Source organism: Cervus elaphus, chromosome 24 (genome assembly GCF_910594005.1).
Source record: "Cervus elaphus chromosome 24, mCerEla1.1, whole genome shotgun sequence".
NCBI lineage: Eukaryota > Metazoa > Chordata > Mammalia > Artiodactyla > Cervidae > Cervus > Cervus elaphus.
Genome location: NC_057838.1, coordinates 31,222,629 through 31,247,911, shown reverse-complemented (window position 1 = coordinate 31,247,911; position 25,283 = coordinate 31,222,629). Strand labels below are relative to the sequence as shown.

Below are 25,283 nucleotides of genomic sequence, written 5' to 3'. Positions count from 1 at the left end.
ATGCTGTTTTCCATGGTAGCTGTGCAAATTTACGTTACTTCCAGCGGTGTAAAAAGATTCCTTTCTCCCCCACACCCTCTCCAACATTTATTATTTGTAGACTTTTTAATGATGACCATTCCGACTGGTATGGGATGATACCTCATTGTAGTTTTGGTTTGCATTTGTATAATAATGAACAGTGTTGAGCATCTTTTCATGTGACTGTGGACCATCTATATGTTGTCTTTGGAGAAATATCTGTTTAGGTCTTCTGCCCTTTTTCCTGCTGGGCTGTTTTGTTTGTGGTGTTGTTGTTATTGAGTTGTTTGAGCTGTTTGTAAATTTTGTAAATTAAGCCCTTGTTGGTTGCATCATTTGCAAATATTTTCTCTCGGTCTGTAGCTTTTTTTCATTTTGTTGATGGTTTTCTTTTCTGTGCAGAAGCTTTTAAGTTTGAGTAGCTTCCATTTGTATATTTTGATTTTATTTCTATTGCTTTGGGAGACTGACCTAAGAAAACATTGGTACTGCTTATTTCAGAGAATGTTTTGCTTCTGTTCTCTTCTAGGAGTTTTATGGTGTCATGTCTTATATTTAAGTCTTTAAGCCATTTTGAGCTTATTTCTGTGCATGGTGTGAGGGTATCTTCTGGCTTCATTGATTTTCATGAAGCTGTCCAACTTTTCCAAAACCACTTGCTGAAGAGACTGTCTTTTCCCTATCCCCAACTTTTAGTTGATGAATGTGAAACACATATTAACTCTTTTAACCCTCACAACGACTCTCTAAAATAGCTAGGGTTTTTATTTTTCACTGTTTTATAAATGAGAAAATGGAATCGGGGGAGGTGCAGCTCTTTGCCCAAGCTCACATGGCAGGAGGTGGCAGCCCAGGCTTAGGAGCTCCATTCTGCCTCCAGCTCTGGGTCATTCAGCCAGAAAGAATCCAAACCCAGGTCTGGCCATCTGGAAAGGCTTTTGTCAGTATTTGTTTCTTCCGTTCTGTGCTGCCCTCCAGGGTAGAGACACTTCATAGTAAATATGCTATAATGTCCCAGCATTCAGAGTCCAGGAGTAGCTACCACTGTGGCCCCAGAGAAAAGTGTGTGACTCCAGGCTTCTGGGTTCTTTTGCTTGTTTCTTGAGTGTCTGTTCTAAACTGGCGTGTCTGAGAGGAGCTCTGATCCATAGGTTTGTCTTTTGTCAATTTGGCCAAGTGAGAGAGTTCTGTCTGTCTGCCTTTAAAGCATTGAGCCACTTTTCTACACATAGAAAAGGGAAAGGCCTTGGACAAAGGAAAAGCCATTGTCCTTGAGAGAGTGGTTCACTTGTCTGATGGAGAAAGATTGCAGTGAAATAAACTCCAGGCTTGTGTTCTGATAAGAACTTTCTTCCTTTCTCTGGGGACAGCATATCTAACTATTCACTTATATCTAACTTTCTTCTGATGTTAACACCAGAGTGTGTAAGCTCTTATTAAAATAGTGAATTCTGTCTCATTGGCTCTGTCTTATTCATTAGCATTCATGGAAAGAAAGACTTTGGGATGATGTTGCTGGGCTTCCTGACCTGGATTTGTCATTTGTAGGAAAAAGACCTTTATAGTCCTTGAGAACACTCGGAATGCAGGCAAGGGCAGGACTAGAAATTCTGACAGTCTTGTATTCCTAACATGGTGATGACAAGAAATTGAGGTAACTTTGAATTTTAAAAAATGTGGATTATAAATACTGTACTTATTGTTAGTTTTCTTGATTATTTTAAATATCATGTAACAGTCAAGTGATTTTATTTGCCACAATTTGCTGAATCTTTACTCACATCACTTCCAAAATTGGTGTGTGTATGTACTTCAGTTGTGTCTGACTCTTTGCAACTCCATGGACTGTAGCCTGCCAGGCTCCTCTGTCCATGGGATTCTCCAGGCAAGAATACTGGAGTGGATTGCCATGCCCTCCTCCAGGGGATCTTCCCGACCAAGGGGTCGAACCCACATCTCTCACATCTTCTGCATTGACAGTGAATTCTTTACCAGCAGAGCCACCTGGGAAGCTCTCCAAAGTTGGCAAGTACATACAAAACACATTCAGAAATATCTAAGACCTCTTGTTCTTTTCTTCTTTTGGATTACTTTCTGAGGATGAATTTACAAAAATCGTTAAATGGAGTAGTAAAGAATGAGGACTTTGGAACTAAATCACCTTAAATCAGCTGCGTTTCTTGCCCCCATTCTGTTGGATTGGCCCAAAAGTTCATTTGGGTTTTTCTGTAATACGTCACAGAAAAATGCAAACTTTTTGGCCAGCTCAATAACTATGAAGCCTAGCACTCTGAGCTTGCATCTCTGTTTCCTAATTTGTGAAATGTAAATGATAATAAGAACTTAATAGAGTTTTGTTTTGTGTTTTAAGGAGAAGTTCTAAGTGAGCTTGTACGCTTAACCCTTGCTCAAAACATGTTTGAACTACACAGATCCACTTATATGGAGATTTTTTTCAGGAGTAGGTACCATGGTACTACACGATGCATAGTTGGTTGAATGGGAGGATAACAAGGAACCATGGATGCAGAGAGTTGACTATAAGCTACAGGCAGATTTTCAACTGCATGAAGGGTTGGCACCCCTAGTCTCCACATGATTCAAGGGTCACCTGTCCAAGAAGAGTGTTTAGTACAACGCCCAACATATAGGAAGCATTAGACAAGCAATAGTAAATGTGTATTTAATAATATCGATAGTAAATGAGGAAAATACTATTTTTATCATTGCAGATTGAGAGTAGAAAAATTTTTGAACAATTGAAGTGTAGTTAAAAAAATTTTTTTTTTAAAAACACTGTACTAATTTATTTAGCCACTGGCAAAACTACTAAAATATTGCCTCTGTTTTGGTTTTCCTTTCTTGGAAAACTTGCAAAGTGAAATATTTTTTTTCCATCTGTTTGGGTACTAATTTATCTTTTTTATGAGATGCACTTCAGAGTCTTTAAATTGTTTTAGTATCTCCTGTGTCATTTTATCATCCCTACAACTCAGCAGAGTTGGCAGAGCTCTAATATTTATAGTCAAGTGAAAGGAAAGATAAAAACAAAGTTCATAAAGGTCTGATGAGTGGTTTCCTCCAAGTCACTTGGCTAGTGTCTAGCAGTATTGGGATTTGAATCAAAGCATTTTGCTTTACTCTTGAAAACAATGACTAAAGGAAGTGATACCTCCTGGCATGAAAGGATTAACATTACATTGAAAAACAGGGTAGAAAAACAAAAACAAAAACTACACATAACTTTTTCCTATAAAAAGTTTATGACCTTAGGAGAATATGATTTAAACAACCTATAAGCTGCTTCTTGTAGCTCATTTGGAAACCACTACAGAGACCTTACATTCTAACTGACTCCTTGAAGGATGCATGAAGTGGCAAAGGATCACATTTAGAATTTGGAGGTTATTGTGGTCTTGCAAAGTATAATTTAATGGCTGCAGTTTATTATAATTTTAAAACAAATTATATACATATACCTAAATTGAATTATTATAATTGACCTACAGCGCTATGTTAGTTCCACGTTATAATGATTTGATATCTGTATACTCTACAAAATGATCATCATAACTCTAGTTGCCATCTGTCACCATATGAAGTCATTACAGTGTTATTGATTCTATTCCTCATGTTAGAGATTTCACCCCAACACACATTTATTTTGTAATTGGAAGTTCATACCTCTTAATCTCCCTCATCTATTTACCCAGTACCCCCACCTCTCTCACAGCCATATGTTTGTGGTATGTATCTAGGAGTCTGTTTCTGTCTAGTAATGTTTGTTTAATTGTTTTTTAGATTCCACATATAAGGGATATCATATAATAATCTTCTTTCTCTGTCTGACTAATTTCACTCAGTATAATATCTTGTAGGTTTATCCATGTTGTTGCAGATGGCAAGATTTCATTCTTATTTATGGCTAACAGTATTCCATTGTGTGTGGCTGTGCCTGTTTGTATGTGTATATATCACATCTTCTTCATTCATCTATCGATGGACACTTACTTTGCTTCTATATCTTTGCTATTGTTAAAAAAAAAAAAAAAAAAGGACTGCAATGAACATGGAGGGGTACATATCTGTTTTCAAATTAGTGTTTTTGTTTTTTCAGAAAAGTATCCAGAAGTGGAATTGCTAGATCATGTAGTAGTCCTCTCTGTGTGTGTATGTATGTGTGTGTATTTTTTTGGCTAGGTCTTCGTTTCTGCACATGGGCTTTCTCTAATTGCAGCAAGCAGGGGCTGCGCTCTAGTTGTGGTGTGTGGGCTTCTCATTGCGGTGGTTTCTCTTGTTGCTGAGCTTGGGCTCTAGGGTATGTGGGCTTAGTTGTGGCACGTGGGCTCTGGAATATGAACTCAGCAGCTGCATCTCATAGGCTTCATTGCCCCTTGGCATGTGGGGTCCTCTCAGACCAGGGATCGAACCAATGTCCCCTGCATTGCAAGGTGAATAATTTTTAAGGAACTTTCATATTGTTATCCATAGTAGTAGCTGTGCCAATTTACTTTCCTTCCAACCTTACACTAGGATTCCCTTTTCCATACATCCTTGTCAACACTTACAATTTGTTATCTTTTGATAATAAACATTCTGAGGTGTTGATAATAAACATAATGAGGTGATCCTTCATTATGCTTGTGATTAGCCAGGTTGAACATCTTTTCATGATTCTGTTGACCATGTGTATGTCTTTATGGAATAATATCTATTCAGGTCTTCTGCCAATTTTTTAATCAGGATATTTGTTTTTGATGAATTGTATGAGGTTTTTTTTTAAATATTAGCCCCTTATCAGACATATTATTTGAAAATATATTTTTCCTCCATTCGGTAGGTGGCCTTTTTTTTAATAGTTCCCTTCACTGTGCAAAATAGTTTTATAGTTTCCCTCTACCTACTGAGTTTTGTTTGTGGCTGTTTTTCTAGATCTTTTCAATGTAAGGCTAGGTTGCCTCATGTAGGAGATGTTCTTTAGGATCCAGTTTCACTCTCCCCTCTAGTCACCAGAGCTCTCAGGGTGCCCATTGTATAGACTGGGTGGCCCTTCTGTTGTGGAAGAGCTGGCTACCATTAGTATGCTGGTGGGCAGGGCTGGCCTGACCTGGTTGGCTGTCAGGAACTGCTTCATGTGGAGACTACTGCCCTGCTGGTGGATGAGACTGGGCCCCAGTGCAGTCTCAGGGATCCCAGGCTGGTGCAGGCCATTGGTGGCCTGGGTCCCAGGTGGCTAGCTGTGAGATCTGGGGTCGTAGGGCTGGTGTTGGCCCACTGGTTAGTGGGGCCAGATCCCCACACTGCTGGTTGCTTGGTCCAAGGAATTCCAGGACTGGTATCTACTAGCTGCTAGACAAGTAATCCCCCAGCACTAATAGGTTAGAGAATAGGATTCCAAATGGCCCTTGCAACAGCAGTGTCCTCGTGGTAAAATGATCTGCCCAAAATGGTTCCTGCTAACATGTGTATCCCTGGGAGAGTTGCATTTACCTGCTCTCTCCAGGAGGCTTTCCAAAATCAGTGAGTGGTTCTGACCAAGGCTCCTTTCAAGTTACTGTGTCTGTACAGAGTTGTGGAGTGTGTGAGGTTGTGTGCACGCCCTTTGAGAGCAGAGTCTTTGTTTCCAATAGCCCTCTGGCTTTCCTATACACCAGTTCCATTGAACTTCAGAGCCATATGCCCTGGGGGCTTTTGCTTTTCCTTCTGGAGTAGGACCCCTGGGCTGGGACGCTCAATGTGGGGCTCAGACCTATTACTCCTTGTGAAAATTTTCTGCAGTTAAACGATTTGTTCTTGCTCAGCCGCTCAGCCGTGTCGGACTCTGCAAGCCCATGGACTGTAGCATGCCAGGCAGTTATGATTATCCTCCCATTTGTAGGCTGCCTTCTGATGGATGTGTGTCTTGACCCCACTTACTGTCTCCACCCCTGCTACCTGTCTCATTGTGATTCCTTCTTTATATCTTTAGTTGTAGAAAATATTTTCTGCTAATCTTCAGATTGTTCTTATTGAAAATTGTTCTGTAAATAGCTATCATTTTAGTGTGCTTATGGGAAGAAGTGAGTTCAGGGTCTTCTTACTTAAGCATTTTGGCTACACCTCCTCTTTAAATAATACCATTTAACCATATTTCAGGCATTAACTCTGTGATCTCTTGGACTGTTGTACTACTCTGATAGAGAATCTGAATGGCCTGGGATGCTGAACTTCTAAGACACTTAGAACATGAAACTATTATGTCTAATACAGATGGTCAGTGGCATATAAAGAAATTGAAGTTCATCATTACTCATTAGAAATGCTTTAAACCACAATGAGGTTCTAATTCACATAGATAACATGAAAAAGACTGATAGCATCAAATGTCAGAGAAGATATTGAGCAGCCTGCATTGCTATTAAAATATAGTGATATAAGTTCTTTAGAACCTGATGATGCCTTTAAATGTTAAACATTCATGAGCTTCTAATATAGCAACACTTATTCCTAAATATCTTTAAATATTTACTCAAGAACAGTCACAACATATAGCTACAAAACTCTTGTGCTGAAATTTTCACAGAAGCTTTATTCTTAGTTGACCTTTTGGGGGGACAATCCTCTGTTGGTGTCCTTTGCTATACTGAGGGCAGAGGAACTGATTATCTTTCCAAGATATTTTTATATAGCAAATGGCCTTGGAAGATACAGATAGCGGATCATCAAGAAGCATAGGGATGGTTTGTTTCCTAGTCAGTATATGAAGATAATATCTCCCTCTGGAAAAAAGGTCAGGTAGGTTTGCTTGAAGTCCTTTATAAAAGATTCAGACTCCCTAAGCTCAGAGTTTGAAAGTGTTACTATAAGCTCATTGTACGCGCAGCATGTAGCTGGACTGTGCTTGGTCACACCTTGGACTTGAGGTGGGGGGAGTGGTAAGGAGGGAACTCTGAGCACACATTATGTTCTTACTGTACCTAGCTCTGAACCAGGGGCCTCACGTCTTCAGCCAGTGTCCACACAACTGTGGCAGGCTAAGCTCTTACACATAGAATAAACTCTCAGACCCTCCATGGGGCTTAACAAGCCCCAAGCTAGAGATAGCCCAGATGTCCATCCAAAGGAAAATGGATAATTAAACTCTAATATATCCATTCAGTATAATGGTACTTAGCAGTAAAAAGAATGAGCTTTTGATACATGCCACAAACTGAATAAATATCAAAAGTATTATTCTAAGTGAGAGAAAGCAGAGAGAAAATGCATATTGTATGGTCTTTATATGAAATTCTAGTATAGGCAAAATTAGGTTACAGGTCAATGGTTTCTTTATGGTGGAGGGAGAAGGGTTAATTGTGAAGGGACACAGGGTAACTTTCTTCAGTGATGAAAACATTCTGTGTAGGGCTTCACATTTGTCCATATTGATTAAACAGTTCATTTATGACCCAGTGTTTCACTATATTCAGAATGTATCACCATTAGAAATATCACAGTTTGAACTGAGAGTCAGAATTAAAAGAGATAATGCATGTAGAGTGCTTAGAATAGTTTTTGGAGAATAGAAAATAATGAATGTTAGCTATTGTTTTCCATTGCAGTACTCTCTATGAATACCAGACAACTTGAACTTTGTAAAGTAGTCTGATAAAGAGTTATATAACTATGCGTTAGTCATGGATACAACGCCTGCAGAGGCAGAATTTCAACCCAGATATGTCTGATACCAGCCTCCATGTTCCTCACTCTTGCCATGGTTGGTCTGAAGACAGGAGAGATGGAAGTACCGTCACATTGGTTTCAGAATGTTGAGCTTTTGAAGGACTTTTTCCTCATTAAATCATACTGACTACATGCGTTTTTAAACTAAGCCTGGCTGTTGAACTGTCAGTTTCAGGTTTCTGGTTATTACTTGGTTAAGATTTTTTTTTCCTTACCAGTTAAGCAGTTCTATATTTGTTTTTTATTACAGATGACATGTGATATTCTTAGAAGCTCAGAGCCTTTGTCTGAGAAGCTGAGAACTGCCAAGTTGAGAATTGTATCGACTTTATTTCTGTTATGAATGTTGTTAGGGTTCAGTAGGAAGAAACCTATCTATTTCATTTCTGAATGATAATGATTAAATGGTCAATAGAATATATTATAAGGTATGTGTACATATGTATAAAGCTTAGTGTAAAATCAATCTTGCCTTGAAAAAAGAGCTAACTCAGTATTTTTTTTTTTTTTTATCATGGCCACTTGAATAACTTCATTGAAACCAGTGAGAACAGCGATAAGTAGAGTCTTTAACTAAGAACCCTGTTTAAGGAAAAGATCCCAAATATCAGGGTTTAGTGACCGGCTGTTTTCCCACCATCTTTGTCTGCAGTCATCTGCTCACCTAAATTAGGTATTCCTTCTCAGTCATTGACTATCCATGGTAAATGATTATAATCTTTATTTTCTACCTTTTTACAAAAGTTACTTGCTTATTATTTCACTTTCCTTTCCACTATATTCACTCACCCTTTCCTCCTTTCTGGATGCCCACTATACAATAACCCCATCCCCTTTTTTGGAGTTCTGGGTATATAACAATGCTTAGAAACCAGACTTGCTTCTGGGGAGTTCCACATACATATATACATTTTTCCTTTTTATTTATAGTCACCAGCACTGGATATGGAACTCAAATGGCTCAAAAGCCATGGCTCTTTCTTTTTATTTATACTTTCATTGGACTGATGATCCCTGCAAGTCCTTTCAAACCCCCTAGTGGGATCAATTCCCTTATGCCCTTTCTCTGCATCTCACAAGGCAAAGAGGCATTATGCCAGTGAGATGAAATCATTCCATCCCCACAACATGCTTACCTTGCTTCAGGAAATGACTTTGGACCCTAGGAGTCAGATGACCCTGCTTGTATCTGTACTGTGTATGCATGGGTGTGTGCTAAGTCACTTCAGTCACGTCCAACTCCTTGTGACTCCATGGACTGTAGCCCGCCCGGCTCCTCTGTCCATGGGATTCTCCAGGCAAGAATACTGGAGAGGGTTGCTGCGCCCTCCTCCAGGGGATCTTTCCGACTCAGGGATCGCACCCGCATCTCTTAGGTCTCCTGCACTGGCAGGCAGGTTGTGTGTGCTCCTCCCTGCATACCTGGGGAGCAGAGTCACCCTCTAAGCCCTGAGGTGCGAGCTGGAAGCTCTGCGTTTCAGAAGAAGCATCGGAGTGGAGCTGTGAGCAGGGAGAGTGTGAGAGGGTTTTGTGTTCACGTCTGTGTCCCTTGGCTCTAGTGGGTGTCTGGCACGTAATTCCAGGCAGCTGACTTCACCTCTTCTGTTTCCTCCCTATTGCCTCTTTTCTTCAACCCAATTGTCTTCCTTTTCCTCTTCTTCCCATCTCCTTAACCACCCTCTTCTTTTCCCTCCTTGTCTTCCTTTTTCTTACCCCCATCTCCCCCTTTCCTCCTCCTTCACTTTTGTTTCTCCTCTTCCTACTCTCTCTGTTTTTCTCTCCTCCTCTTGTTATTTTTGTAAATATCATGTGATCTTTCAAATAAACACAAGAAGCAGAGGGAATGCTACAGTAAATCCCCATGTATTCATCACAGAACCTCAACAATAGTCAATATACAGCCAGTTTATGTTCACATGTTTTTCTCTTGCCTTTGGCCATTTCAAAGTAAACCCAGACATTTATATTGTTTTTAATACTTCAGTATGTTTTCTAAGAGATACTCTTAATATAACACACAAATACACACAGTAGTTCCCCACAGTCCTCCCATTGGCTCTCTCTTTTATCTTGAAGTCTTCTTAAACTTTTTAAAATGTTTTTCTCCACTCTTTTTTTTAACTTTTGCAATTTACTGTTGAAGAAAAGAGATTATTTACTATTTTTGTAGAATTTCTTACATTTCAGTTTTGCTTTCTTCTCTGCAGTGTTGACTTACATGTTTATTTTCTGTACTTCCTGTAAATTAGTTAATACATCCAAAAGCTCGGTCAGGGTTCATGCTGTTCTTTCTTTCTCTTTATTTTCCTCTCCTCTCCTTTTCTTTTTATTTCTTCTTTCTTTCTTTCATACTTTTTCTCCTCCTTGCTTTCTTTCCTTCCTCCCTACTCCCCCACCCCACTTTTTTTTCCCTTTCTTTGTGTGGGAATCTGTTTATTGATTTGACAGAACATTTACCAGTTGGTACTGTACATTTACTATTGCCTCATATCCAAAGACAGATATCTGCCTTTAATTTTGTGAGATGTTAAGATCAGAAATGAAAATGTTTCTATTTAGGGAGGAACAAATACTGGGGGCAAAGAAGCTAAATTGATGTTTAATTTTTACTCTGAAAATTTTTTTTTTTGTATACTCTCATGCAACTCACAAATACAATGTCATTGTCTAAATTAAGGCAAATAACTTATAATTTCTAAAGCAAATAAAGAAAGAGGATGGTGGAAGAGAAGGAAGAGGAGAAGGAGAGGAAAGAGAAAGATTAGCAATGGTTCCAGTATCATCCCCCTGACCTATTGTCTCTAAAGTTCTCATTAGCCTGCCACCTCAGAGTTTTAGTAGCTATTGGTGATGATGGTAGAGACCCAGTATTTCACCTGATGTTTAAATAAATTTTTAATAAATTGACTAGTATTCTGAAAGATCAGCCTAAATGTAAATCTTGGAATGGCATAAACAGAATTTCAGAGAAGTAGAATGTCATTAATGAAGGAGTTCCTGCTGAGGGGTCAGTTAGGAAACAAGGCACCTATTTAAGTGTCTTTTTCTTAACTCTTGTAGTCATTGCCAGAAAGATTGTTTCACCGATAAATTTACTATTTGTGTACAAGAAGCAGCCTAACCTGTATAAACAGAAATTTAGCCTAAGAAATCAGAAGAGAGGAAATCTAGGTGAGAAGTGGAAACTGAATCTATGCCCTTTAAGAAGCCCCATCTTCTTGTTTGGTATATCAAGGTTTCATGTGTGAGTTTCAGAAGCACTGGTCTTCCCTGTGCTCATTTTGCTGGTGGTGCCTACAACGGACTTGTCTTGGAAATAAAGTCCTTGGTTGAGTCTCTCAGAACACCTTCAACACATTGAGGGTGTGTGAAACTTGGGTCTGAACTATAGTCCCTTCCAAGTTGGTACCTTGTGGGGAGACGGTGGGAACAGTGTCAGACTTTATTTTTGGGGGGGCTCCAAAATCACTGCAGATGGTGACTGCAGCCATGAAATTAAAGGACGCTTTCTCCTTGGAAGGAAAGTTTATGACCAACCTAGATAGCATATTAAAAAGCAGAGACATTACTTTGCCAACAAAGATCCGTCTAGTCAAGGCTATGGTTTTTCCAGTAGTCTTGTATGGATGTGAGAGTTGGACTGTGAAGAAAGCTGAGCGCTGAAAAATTGATGCTTTTGAACTATGGTGTTGGAGAAGACTCTTGAGAGTCCCTTGGACAGCAAGGAGATCCAACCAGTCCATTCTAGAGGAGATCAGTCCTGGGTGTTCATTGGAAGGACTGATGCTGAAGCTGAAACTCCAGTACTTTGGCCACCTCATGCGAAGAACTGACTCATTGGAAAAGACCCTGATGCTGGGAGGGATTGGGGGCAGGAGGAGAAGGGGATGACAGAGGATGAGATGGCTGGATGGCATCACCAACTCAATGGGCATGAGTTTGAGTAAATTCCAGGAGTTGGTGATGGACAGGGAGGCCTGGCATGCTGCGATTCATGGGGTTGCAAAGAGTCGGACACGACTGAGCAACTGAACTGAACTGAGCTGATGCATTGTATAAAACCTACCCATGCCCCAATATGTTGACTCACTGCATGCATCATTGCCTGTACCCATCTTGAAATCAAAAATGAAAGTGTAGAGAAAAACCCAGCTGTGCTAATTAAGTGGTCTTCTGGGAAGCATTCTCCATGGAAAATGGTAAGAAATGAGGGTTTGTGGTCATTCTTTTATTCTTTTGCTAGAGTTGTTTTTGAATCTATAGCAGGGTACTCTGAGTTCACTGCAGAGCATGATAATGTTCGTGGTTTGAGTCACAATTTAGTCATCGAAGGTGGAGGATCAATTATTTTATTGTGTTCTTTTGTTGCTTTTCCTCTGCCAGCTTTTTGGCAATTTCTCTGGGCATTAACTTTTCCACTCAAGAAAAGGTCAGGGGAAACTATGATGGTGGTTGACAAACTGTCCATTTTCTCCTTTCAGGAAACTCAAGTGAAACATTCATTGGAGTATGAGGATGTAAAACTCAGGGCCAGCATGAACTTTGAGATTATTTGTGGCTCCAAACTCAAGTTGGAAATAGAAACAAAGGGAAAGCTCCAGGTTCATTGCTTTTCCACGTGCAGCTATGGACAGGACCATTTGGTGAACGGTCTCTAAATGAAGTAACAGAGGGATAGGAAATGGTACCCACGGAAGCGTTGGGACATTTTAGCATCAAACTGTGAAAAGTGCTTAGCACAGAACTGTTGCCCAGGAAGAGCATAGTAAGTGCAGACTGCCTATTGCACTATGACAAAAACCACCATTGTTCTTTTGCACAGGTTGCTTGACTCATTCAGTTCTTACTTAGCCTCAGCTCCAAACAGAGGCACAGTGGCAGTGAAAGCCTTTGGTCTCAATCCAGGACTTCTGACTTTTCTTCTACTGGTGTTTCTTGGCATGATTTGTTACCAGATTCTATGAAAAGGCAGGACGGGGGAGGCGGTCACTGTTAAAAAAAAAAAACAAACCACGAAACAAATTTGCATAAAATAGAGTTTTATTTTACCATTGACATTCATCTTATAAAGAGAAAGCTCTACCCATGAGAGAAAAAAAGAAAATCTCTCTGAGGTAGTTATTTACATATTTTTAAATTATGGGAGGGAATGCAGTAGCATTTTCATAAGGCTTGCCTGGTCACTGTAGTATTTTGAGAACCTGCAACATTTTCTAGTGCTCCAGGATATCCACCCTGCTTTCCCTACATCCTCTTTACCCGGCATCTAGCAGTTCTGTCACCCCTTGAATATGACCCGACTCTCTCTCTGACATATCCTTTTCCTCTTTTTGTTAAAGCATTTATCATTTGCAAACTACCCAAGCATTAGTATTTTAGTTAATTATGTACAGTACCACTCAGGACTTTAGCCTCAAGAAATTTTTAAGTTTGTGGCTTTACAGTCAATAAAATGTATTTGCGTAGTGCAGGGTTTAGAAGCACAGTCTGAACGAGCATGTCTACTTCCAAGAGGTCTTCCTGATGTAAATAACTGCAATTAATATGTGAAATCAAAATAAAAATTATAATTTATGCATCCCCTAGAAACATAGGATAAACACTTGGCCAGTTGTTCATATCTGCTTTTTGGTAGGTTTCCCAGTTCACACTAGCAAGTATCTTTGGTTTGTTTCCTGCTTAAACCCAAACCCCTCTTTCTTTTAGTTTAATTCTGCAATAGGATTGTTTCTATTAATAATTTCAGATCCATAACTTCTTACATTTTCTATTCTTTTTTTTTCTCCCTCATAGTTTGCTCTTGCAGATTACCTAAGTCACATATTCTGAGAAAATAGTATCTTAAAATCGGCAAAATAAGCAGGTCTTTTAAAGAGAGAAGACCTTGCTAGCAGAACAAACATTAGAAATTCTGGTTGTGAGAGAGTTTGTGTAGAGCAGCTGACAGTTTATTCAACAAAAGCTTACAGGAGTGTGCATTTAAAGATAAATACTGGACTGTTTGGGTAAAAATAAAAATACATCAGAAAATCAGGAGATTTTAAAAGGAAAGCTTCTTTGCATGCTGGGGAAATAAAAAAAATAATTAATGCTTTAGAGTTCTCCTCATTTTATCTAAACCTCAAACCCTTTCCTGGGAAATGTGATGAAAAGGATGAACTTCATTCAAGAAAAGAATATAACGACATCTCAGTTCATCAGAAAGCCTGAAAGAACGAGGTGTTAACTGTGAACTGATTGAAAATGCTTTCTTTTTTTTTCTATTTTAATCTACATTATTAAAAATATTTCTTGAAACTACCCTTCTTTGCACTTTTGTTGGGGAGAAAGCATAGTTATGCTTGTCCCTTGAGATGTTGTAAAATGGTACATGAATAAGAAGTGCAGTGTTCAAATAAGCCTGGGAAACATTGACTATCAAGCTTTAGTTAAATGGATAAGCTATTGAATGTGTCACTTAGAAAAAAATGTAGGGTATTTCTTGGCTTGGCTAACTCACAGCTCAGTAGTATTTGCACATCATTACCCCATTTTTATTCTGCTGTTATTTTTATGCTGGGTAATTGGCTCAGGACCGCAAAATGACTAGAGTAATTGCAGAATGTGTGTGTGCATATATGTGCGTGCCTGTATATGTGTATGTGTTGGGGTGTGTGAAATGTTTGATACAATTGAGTTCCATCTCTCTTTGAGGGCAAATGAACTTTCTCAGGAATTCCCCTATACACTTAACATTTTTATCAACATATAGTTGATTTACAATTTTGTGTTATTTTCACATGTAGAGCAGGCAATTCAGTTATATAGATATAATTGTACTCTACAGTAGGTCCTTGTTTTTTACCTATTTTATATACAGTAATGCACGTCACTTAATCCCAAACTCCTCATTTACCCCCACCTGACTTTCTGCTTTGGTAACCATAAATTTGTTATCTGTGTCTATGGGTTGATTTTTGGTTTTGTAAATAAATTCATTTTTATTATTTTATATGTGGAACCAATAAACTCTTTTCTTACACCTCATCATGTAGAATTGTAACCCTGGACTGTTCCTAAATTAGTGCTTGCTGAGGAGGAAATTGAGTTGCCTGAGATAAATGAGCATTGAGTCAGTGAGGCTCAGGAAAGGTCCAGAAGCCCGTCCTCCTGCAGTGGCCGCCGGTACCAGAAGAGACCAGACTTCAGTTAGGGGAGGAGGGGTAGGGTGGTAGATGAATAACCAGAGACTCTGAACTTGGCGCACAGTTGCATTTACCACGGTAGGGGAAATAAAGTTAGCATTTTGTTGTTAATGAACTTGCTGGTTCTGATTTTCTTGATATTGTTGCCGAAACTCAGCCTCTGATCACTGGTACTGAACAGAAATGCAGAGACAGAGATTTGGGTGAAATAGAAAAAAGTAGCTTTAATTGCTTTGCAGGCAGAGGGGGCCACAGCGGGTAATGCCCCCACCATGTGAGAGGATTGTGAGGAGTTTTATAGTGTTCAAGAAGCAGGGCGTGATCAGCTGGAGGATCATTCTCGGACTGGTTGGCATCAAGGTGAAGTTTCAAGCATCCTCGTCCTTCTGGTTTCAACCGTCTGGGTCTGTGTACTTGTGGCCTGCAGTTTTCACTTGGAGGTTGTCTGCTTCCTGTAAAAACAGTTTACGACTATGTGTCAGGCCTGTGTCCATATCTTTGGAGTAACTGGGGGTTCAGTGATTCTGTTATGTGGCAAATTTATAGTCTAAATTCTTACCAGTTCTCCAGACAACAGCAATTCTTTGTTTCTACATCTTCACATTTCCCAAACATTAACTCTTCAGTTAGCCTTCTACTTAAGAAGATAAGGACCCAGGGGCTTGTACACAGTTTCATTATGAGGCTACACTTTTCAAGTCCTAGTGGCCCCAAAGACAAATGTACACCTTTTTCTCACAGCCTTTAATAAGCTAATATATCTTTCTGGTGACTGACTGTTCAAAAGGGGGATAAAGCCTATAATGTTTCACACATAATAAAGTATTTCATCATTTAAAATATTGCATTTATTTTTCAAGGCATTCCATCTGATATGAATGTCTTTATAAAAGTAGTTGAAAAACTGCTGTCTTGAATTACTAGTCTGAACCTGTTTCATAATGTATATTTTATAATGGTCATAACACCTTCAAGATTGCCTTTTTTAAGTACTATAAAAAATAAGAGAAATTTGTAAAGTAGCAGGTTATAAAAGTAATATTAGAAAATGAATCGCCTTATAACCGTAAGTATAGTAAAATGTTAATGTGAGAACCTAGTGAGTTGACTGTAAAATTCTTTCATCCTTGCTCTACATTTAAATTTTTTCATGATAGAAAGTTGGAAAATAATAAACAGCCACAACAAAACAAAGAATAATTTTTTTGTATGCAACCATAAACCAGTGGAAGTACTTAGCAAAGAAAACCATATTTATAATTGCAAAACTAAGTACAATACCAAATGCTAACTTTCCACAAAACACTCAAAACTCTTGTGAGAAAAATTTTAAAACACTATTAAAGGAAACAAAAATAGAGGAGCAACTGGGAAGACACAAATGGGCATTCTTACCTTTCTAGAGACTTTTGTTCTAGCTAAGTGAAGTGCTAAAACATATATAGATACAGTGTAAACCCAGTAAATGTAATACCATTGTTTTTTCTCTTCTCAAGATAGGTAAGTAGTTAGTAAAACTCATTTGAGTACATAAACAAAAACTACCAGAACATTTGGGGAGGGGGAGAAATAATAGTTATAGTGAAAGTTAAATATTAAATTATGTTATAAAGACTTTATATGTTATAACATATAAAATATGTCATAAAGACTTTAGAACTGAAACTGTAGTATTGGCTCATGAATAAACAACAATGAAATAAATTTTAAAAATCCAGAAATACATCTAATTATACATGGAAACAGTATATAATAAAGGATGCTCTTCATATCAGTGACAAAAGATGAACTGATGTATGTTACAATAACTAGATAGTTATATGAAAAAAGATAAAATTTTAATTCTTCACATTGCACACCAGAATATATTCCAGGTGGATGAGACACCTAAGTTTAAAAAATAAAATTATATAAGTGCTAGAAGAAAGCATGGATAAAAAACATTCTATACTTTGGGAATGGGACATTTTTTTCCAGCTGTGATTGAAAATCCAGAGGCAGTAAACAGAAAATAAATTGATTTTTTTAAAGTGTTTTTATCAAATATAATTTCATGCAGAAAATACCTAAAGTGAGTAAAAGAAAAATGACAAACTAGGAAAAATATTTGCAACTTAATCTGAAGGAATGAATATACTTTATTAATAAAACTGTTTTTAAAACAGAGAAGAAGATTACTAACTTTTAATTAAAACAGATGGCATAAAATAAATACAATAGCTTTGAACTATATGCAAATATATTCAACTTCCCCTGTAGTAAGAAAAATGCAAATAAAAATATACTGTTACAGCATTTCTCACTTATATGACGGAAATCCAAGTTTGAGGACATGCTCAGTTGTCAAGTTGTTGGGAAATGAACTCTCTTTGCTAGTGGGAGAGCAAATTAGTGCAACCCCATTAGAGGGGGATTTGCCAATATTTAGCAAAAAACTCTTGAACACAGCAATCGCCTTTCTCAGACTAAATCACCAAAATATTCAGATAACTGAGAAACACATTTTTTCCAAGGCTGTTCATTGCACTACATTTTTAGACTGTTGGTTAGCATGATTATTATTCTAAGAATGTTACCTGTTTATTACAGAATTGAGGAGATAAATAGTTGTAATGGTGTCATTAAGAACCAGGATTTTCCTCATTAAAAAAAAAAAAAAAGAAGTGTAAGAGTGTCGAGATAAGTAAAAACCCTGTGGTCTAAAATTTGAATTGGAGGTAGCAGTGTGGATTCATGACAGATCTTATCTTCTCCAAAAAAGATTCCTGCTGTAAACACACGTCAAAGGTCTGGACCCAGTGAAGATCAGGGAGCATGAGATTGGGTGGTATTTGACTGGTGTACATATGAGACACAGAAGTGTCTGCCATTTGAGATACTAATGTGTGCTCTGAAAGGAAAAATAGGAATTCGCATTATTTGGGGAAATTCTGAGCTTCCTCCTTGGAAATTATGCTTTATGTTAAATACTCTGAAACAGTCTCTCAGTAAAGAAAATTGAATAATGTTGAACACAGTGGCTGAGGGGAGCACTTTGTTTTGTAGGGGAATGGACTGGGATTGTAGAATCCCTATTGTTTCATTCCTACACAAATGTGTCATTGAAAATAGTCTGGGCAGTACTGCTGTGAAAGTGAAACTCAGTCTGTGGTTAACTATTTGTCACAGAGGGACAGGAGGTCTAAAAAGAGTTCCTGGTATTATCATGTACTTAACAAATAACTAATTTAATACACGTGTTGTTTAGAATCTGTCAGATACAAATGCTGTGTTCAGTGCTGGGGATGTAATGGGTGTGAAGAGGAAAGGAAAGTCTGGTAGCGCATTAAAATGCAGTGATACTATTAATTTTATTATAAAGATTCGAAACATTTTATGAAGATCTTTGTGATCCAGAAGCTAAGTATAAGCAACAATTGTACTATGCCATGGAGTGAGAATTAAGTTATGATGAGCAAAAGCAAGGAGGGACATTTCTGGCAAAGCAAAGAGCTTGGGCAAAGATAACATTAGAGTTGATGTTTACAGGGAAAATAGCCATACTTGTGTGGAGCAAGATTCGTGTGTGTGCGTGCCTGCATGCTAAGTTGCTTCAGTAGTGTCCGACTCTGCAACCCTATGGACTGTAGCCCGCCAGGCTCCTCTGTCCATTGGGATTCTCCAGGCAAGAATACTGGGGTTGGTTGCCACACCCTCCTTCAGGGAATCTTCCCAAAATATATGGGGTGTGTGTGTGTGTGTGTGTGTGTGTGTGTGTGTGTGTGTGTGTGTGTGTGTGTGTGTGTGTGTGTGTGTGTGTGTGTGTGTGTGTGTGTGTGTGTGTGTGTGTGTGTGTGTGTGTGTGTGTGTGTGTGTGTGTGTGTGTGTGTGTGTGAGAATTATAGGAAAAGGGTGAGGTAAGGCCAATGAAGTCAGAGAAATGTTGCTTCTGGGTTCTGGTAAGTATGAGTTGTTTTTATGGCTGCTCCCATACATGACCTTGGGAAGGTGATTTCATTTCTGTGAGGCTCAGCTTTCCCATCTGTATAATGAGGACTAATAATACTTAAGTCACACAGTGAGGATAAAATAAAAAATCATGTATATAAAGCTTTCAGCACAGTGGAGGGCACTTAATCACTGCTGGTTCTTACTGTTAGTAGGCAGAGAGGAATCAAGTGATGAATATCCTCCATTGTCAAGGGAAAGTATTTGGATTTCATTTTGCAGGCAGTGGAGAACCATTGCAGAATTCTGAGCATGAGGGTGAAGTGATTAGCTCTGTGGTTTGGAAATACGAACATGGAAGAGTGAGTGAATGCAGAGGGACTCCTGGCATTGTGTCCTGATTGGAGATGAGGAAGCATAAATGGGACATTTGTAGTGTGCCCAAAACTGTTCACTTTTTAAGAGGTTTTGGCTATTCGTTGGATATTTGTATGTAGGAGGGTGGATTGAGAGACAAGAAAGAATTTAAAAAAAAAAAGTAGAGACATCAGGGTTTCCAGTCTGAGCATGTGAGTTGCCAGTAATACCAACACCTGAGACAACATAGGAAGAAGGGCAGGTGTATAGAAGAAGGTAGTGATTTCAGGGGTAGTATTTAGTTTTCTTTTACTTTTTTTTTTGGTCCATCACCCTTCTAGAAGAAGTCAGCTTTGAAGATTTGAATGTGGTGGCCCAGCTTCTAATCCCATCAATCCCTTGATTCTCTGGGACCACTGTGTTTTGGAAAGTATGTTGGCTTATTACAAAGGTTGTGATTGTGATCATTAGAAGTGCTGCTTCTGAGATCTGTCAGATATTTCAGAAATGAACTCCAGTAATGAACAAATATCCAGTAATGAACTCCAAAGTCAAATACCCAAAACCATCAAAGCAACCAAACGTGGTAGCCAAACGTGGATATGTGGCCTGCAGGACTGTATTCCTCAAAGCATTGCTTTCTTAAGCAGAGTTGAAAGTAAATGCAAATTGAAACACTGTCCTCAACACCAGTGTGTGTGTGTGTTTCCTGTTTCCATGTGCAGGACAGGAAAGAATTGGGAAGGACTCCCACTATGAGCAGGAGGGCAAAGTCCAGTTTGTGATTGACGCAGTGTATGCCATGGCTCACGCCCTTCACCACATGAACAAGGATCTCTGTGCTGACTACCGGGGTGTCTGTCCAGAGATGGAGCAAGCTGGGGGCAAGAAGTTGTTGAAGTATATCCGCAATGTGAATTTCAATGGTGAGTCTCCGTGTTTTTTTATCCCCCTCAGGTTGACATGGGGAGCTTATGTTTTAGAAAAGCAACATCTAGAGAATGCCATACAACTCTAGTATGTCTGAAGTATCATATGTAAAACTGACAATTGCTCATAATGACAGTGAAGCATTGGTACCAAAGTACTTTATGAATCTAAGAAGTCACATTATGGCAAGTATGATTTTAATGTTCTTATATATTTACCAGTATTCTAATATGCTGACATGTGGTAAACCAGATAACCAGAACATCCAATAATACAACTCTGGGTGATACATAACTTAGTGGAATCTAAGTTTTTTGGCATTACAGAAATTTGTCATAATCATCTGGCATATTTTTAAGCAAATATTTCAAAATTCCAGTATCTTGGTCATGTGATATATTTTGCTTGAGCTCATTAGGCTCTGCCATCCATGGGATTTTCCAGGCAAGAATACTGGAGTGGGCTGCCATTTCCTTCTCCAGGGGAACTTCCCAACACAGGGATCGAACCCAGGTCTCCTGCATTGCAGACAGACGCTTTACCGTCTGAGCCACCAGAGAAGCCCTATTAAACATATTTAGACATCTCAATTCCAGTCTCTTTTGGAATCCCAAATACTGATATTCTGTGTTTCATCAGTTAAGTAGTCAGATTACGGTTTACTCTTGAGTATGTGGATTATATCATTTAAAATGATTGTATAAGTGCTAAATGTATTATTTAGCAGTGAGTGAGCAAATGAATAAATAAATTGGGGAGGGTTATAGTTTACCTGGGTCTGTCCTGGTGACTCAGAGGGTTTAGAGTCAGCCTGCGATATGGGAGACCCAGGTTCTATCCCTGAATAGGGAAGATCCCCTGGAGAAAGAAATGGTAACCCACTCCAGTATTCTTGTCTGGAGAATCCCCACGGACAGAGGAGCCTGTAAGGCTGCAGTCCATGGGGTTGCAGAGCGTCAGACATGATTGTGTGACTTCACTTTCACTTTCATGGTTTACCCTCTTTTTCTTAAAATAGAAGTTTTTTTGGCCAATTTTTTCCTTGGTGAACTTAAGTAGGAATGGGAGTGGATAAGAGGAAAAGGAAGGGTCAGTTGCTCTGGGTACTCAAATTAATTGAAATAATGATTATGATTTTCTGCAACACCAAGATCTCATATTACAAACTTCTTTCTCAAGGTATAATCCTTTGGTACAAATTAATAGGTTACCTAAAATAAATGAGTAGAGATGAGTGGGGAATATACTAGGAGATTTATTATAAGCATTGGCTAACACAGTTTTGGAGACTGACATGCCCCCACGATCTGCCACCTATAAGCTGGAGAACCAGAGAACCAGTGGGGTGCTTTAGTCCAAGTGCCTTGGGGTCAGAGGGTCAGTGGTGTAGGTTCTGATCTGCTTCTGAAAGCCAGAGAACTGGGAGCACCAATGTCTGAAGGCAGGAGAAGATGGGTGTCTGCTCAAGCAGAGAGAGTGAATTTGCCCTTCTTCTGCCTTTGGTTCTTTTCATACTTTCTAGGGATTGGGTGGTGCCAGCCCACATTGGGGAGCGTCACCTGCTTCATTCTGTCCAGCAATTCAACAATTGTTTGCTCACTTTAGCCATTCTTCCAGGAACAGCCTCATACACACACAGAAGTCAAGTTCTGCCCGCTGTCAGGGCCTCTGCAGTCAAGCTGACACACAAAATTAACCGTCTTGAATGTCAATTATATCGTGGTTAAAAAAGTAATCTCTACATGGATAACGCAAAATTTTATACAGTAATAAACCTAATATAGTGCATATGAACAGTGTAACCATACTGCAGGGAGTGAGGAAAAAAAAAGAATGCAAGTAATTTTTGAAGACAGTATTTCACTGTACACTGTCAGACTGAAGATATGAAGAGTGGTACACAGATAGTGCGCAGTAGCTAGAAGTTAGTATGTTTTTTCCCACAATTCTGAGGCTTATTTATGTCCATAAGAGAACTGAGCAATTTAATAAAAGATATTGCAGATAATGAGAATCAGGCCTCTCATTGTCAGGGAGAGAAATGACTAGTAAGGATGGGAGAAAATTAAAGTAACACTGTGTTGACTATACCAGCATGCAGTATATGCACACAGTTGGAGAGATACAGAAATGGATAAGGTTACGTCTGTATGTCTACAAACCTCTACGTCTAGTTCTGTCCACTGAGAGTGCCTAGGAGTGATGACATTGTGATAGAAATAACTGCAGCTTCATTCACATCTTATTTATAAATGCCTTTCTCCAATGAAATAGAGCTAGGGATCTCTGGTGGAACTCTTAATTCAGGGGCCAGAGCAGGGCAAGTAGAAGATGAGCTTGAAACCATGCTGTGCCACAAAGTAAGAAAGTGCTCAAAAATTGATGGGACCATGTCGAAGGGGCAAAGGAACCAGCTTGAAGAAGACCCCACCAGCTAATTCTAGACCAATAGTGGATTGAACTTATATAATAAATATCAATGGGTTCATGCTCATAGAAATAAATAATTGAACACATAAATGCAGGAGAAGGGACAACATGAAGGGAGGATGCAAAGATGGAGATACAAAATTCACCAAAGACCTCAGTAACACTTGCTTCAGGTAAGAATCATCAATGGATGCTAAAATTCTCGGGCTACAGTAAGATGAGAAATAAGATATTTTCATAGCTTCAAAGTATAATTCATCATGGAACATATTAATTACAAAGGGGAAAAGAGCAGCTTTGAAGTAGGAAAACCTGGAACACAGTACTTACCCAAGTCATCTAGGTTAATGTCACCAATAATGAGACTTAACAGCGTCACATGCTGCTAATCATTCAGTTCAGTCGCTCAGTCGTGTCCGACTCTTTGCAACCCCATGAATCGCAGCACACCAGGCCTCCCTGTCCATCACCAACTCCCGGAGTTTACTCAAACTCATGTCCATCGAGTCGGTGATGCCATCCAGTCATCTTATCCTCTGTCATCCCCTTCTCCTCCTGCCCCCAATCCCTCCCAGCATCAGGGTCTTTTCCAATGAGTCAACTCTTCGCATGAGGGGGCCAAAGTACTGGAGTTTCAGCTTCAGCATCAGTCCTTCCAATGAACACCCAGGACTGATCTCCTTTAGGATGGACTGGTTGGATCTCCTTGCTGTCCAAGGGACTCTCAAGAGTCTTCTCCAACACCACAGTTCAAAAGCATCAATTTTTCAGCGCTCAGCTTTCTTCACAGTCCAACTCTCACATCCACACATGACCACTGGAAAAAACATAGCCTTGACTAGACACACAAATCATTAGAGATATGTAAATCAAAACTTCAGTGAGTACCACTTCACACTAGTCAGAATGATCATTATCAAATAGTCTACAAATAATAAATGCTGGAGAGTTTTTGGAGAAAATAGAATCCTCCTACACTGTTGGTGGGAATGTAAATTGGTATAGTTACTGTGCAGAACAGTATAAAAGTTCCTTAAAAAACGAAAATTGTACTACTATAATATGTGATCCATCAATCCCACCCCTGGCCATATATCCAGAGTAAACCATAGTTTGAAAAGATACATGCACACCAACGTTTACTGCAGCACTGTTTAGAGTAGCCAAGACATGGAACCAACCTAAATGTCCATCAGCAGGTGAATGGATAAAGAAGACATGGTAGATATATTGATATGTACAATGGAATATTACTCAGCCATAAAAATGCAACCATTCCATTTGCAGCAACATGGATAGACTTACGGATTATTCTACAAAGTGAAGCAAATGAGACAGGGAAAGACAAATATCATATGACATCACTCATATTCGGAATCTAAAAATAATGATACAAATGAACTTATATATAAAACAGAGACTCACAGACTTTGAAAACAAACTTAAGATTTCTGAAGGGGAAAGGTGATGGAGGGGATAAATTAGGAATTTGGAAATAACATACACATATTACTATATATAAAATAGATAATGAACAGTGACTTACTATAGCACAGGGAACTAAGTATTTTTTAATTGTCTATATGGGGAAAAAAGTTATGTATATAAAACTGAGTCACTTTGCCGTATACCCGAAACTAACGCAACATTGTAAATCAACTATACTTTAACAAAAATAAATTAATTTTAAAAAGATACCCAGAAAGGTTACAGCATCACTTCTGAGGTTTTATTGCCAAAAATATATAGCCTCCATTTAATCATGAAAGAACATCAGACATCCAAATTGAAGGGTATTTTACAACATAACTGGCTCACACTCTTCAAAAGTGTCCATGTCAGGAGAAAGACAGGTGGAGGAAATGTTCCCAACTGGAAGGAATTTAGGAGACATTACTATTAAATGCTATGTGGAACCATTGATCTTAAACCAAAAGAAGATATGAATGGGACAGTTATTTTAATAACATCTGTGGATTAGTTTTAAATAGCATGATAGCAATGTTAATTTCCTGGTTTAGATAATTATGTTTAAAAAATCTTCTTGCTTCTTTTAAATAATAATGCATTTAAACCCACAATATTGGATCAATCATTCAGGAGTTACTTAGCATCAGGGTGAAGAAAAATCATATCCAGTTTGGGAGCCAACAGTTTCCAAGCTGAGATGGAGACAAAATTGACTATGAATACAACCAGAAAAATAGTTCAACTACAAATCATCTTCTTTTTGTAGTTTTCTTGCTCATCATACAGAATCTCCTAAAGTATATAATTTTCCCAGAACCAGGTACATATAAATTTCATCACATATCCTGGGGTCATTTGCTGGATTTTGTATTCTGGTCCATAGATAAGCATCACCATTCAGAAGCCAGTAACAACAACAACAAAAAAATAGGTCATTTTGAGAATATTTTCGGTGATTCTCATCTGATTCTTCTTCTGTAGAGTGCTTATAGACTCATTTAGTTAAGATGGTCTTATCTGCTGACGAGCCAGAGTTGCTGAGTTACTGACTGGACTTAGGGTCTATGTCCCAAATAAAACGTATGTGCCAGAAACTGTCCTAAGTACTTTTTTATACACTGGCCTCTTTAATATTCATAATCCCAAATGGCTTAGGTATGGTTATTTTCCTTCTTTTTTTTTTTTCAACAGATAAACTAATTCATAGAGAAACTAAGAATCTTGGTGTTTAAAGCCACGTGGTTTTGCCGTGATGATGCTGTT

The 25,283-nt window shown here is 38.6% G+C and overlaps 1 protein-coding gene across 1 annotated transcript in view; it reads left to right on the top strand.

The window, feature by feature from the left end:
• Positions 1 to 25,283, top strand: part of GRM7 (glutamate metabotropic receptor 7) — an 881,121-nt gene that overhangs the window by 559,948 nt on the left and 295,890 nt on the right. Inside the window, exon 6 of the mRNA XM_043886644.1 lies at positions 19,916 to 20,116. Within this exon, the coding sequence (XP_043742579.1) occupies positions 19,916 to 20,116 (201 nt within the window). The remainder of the gene's footprint in view (positions 1 to 19,915; positions 20,117 to 25,283) is intronic.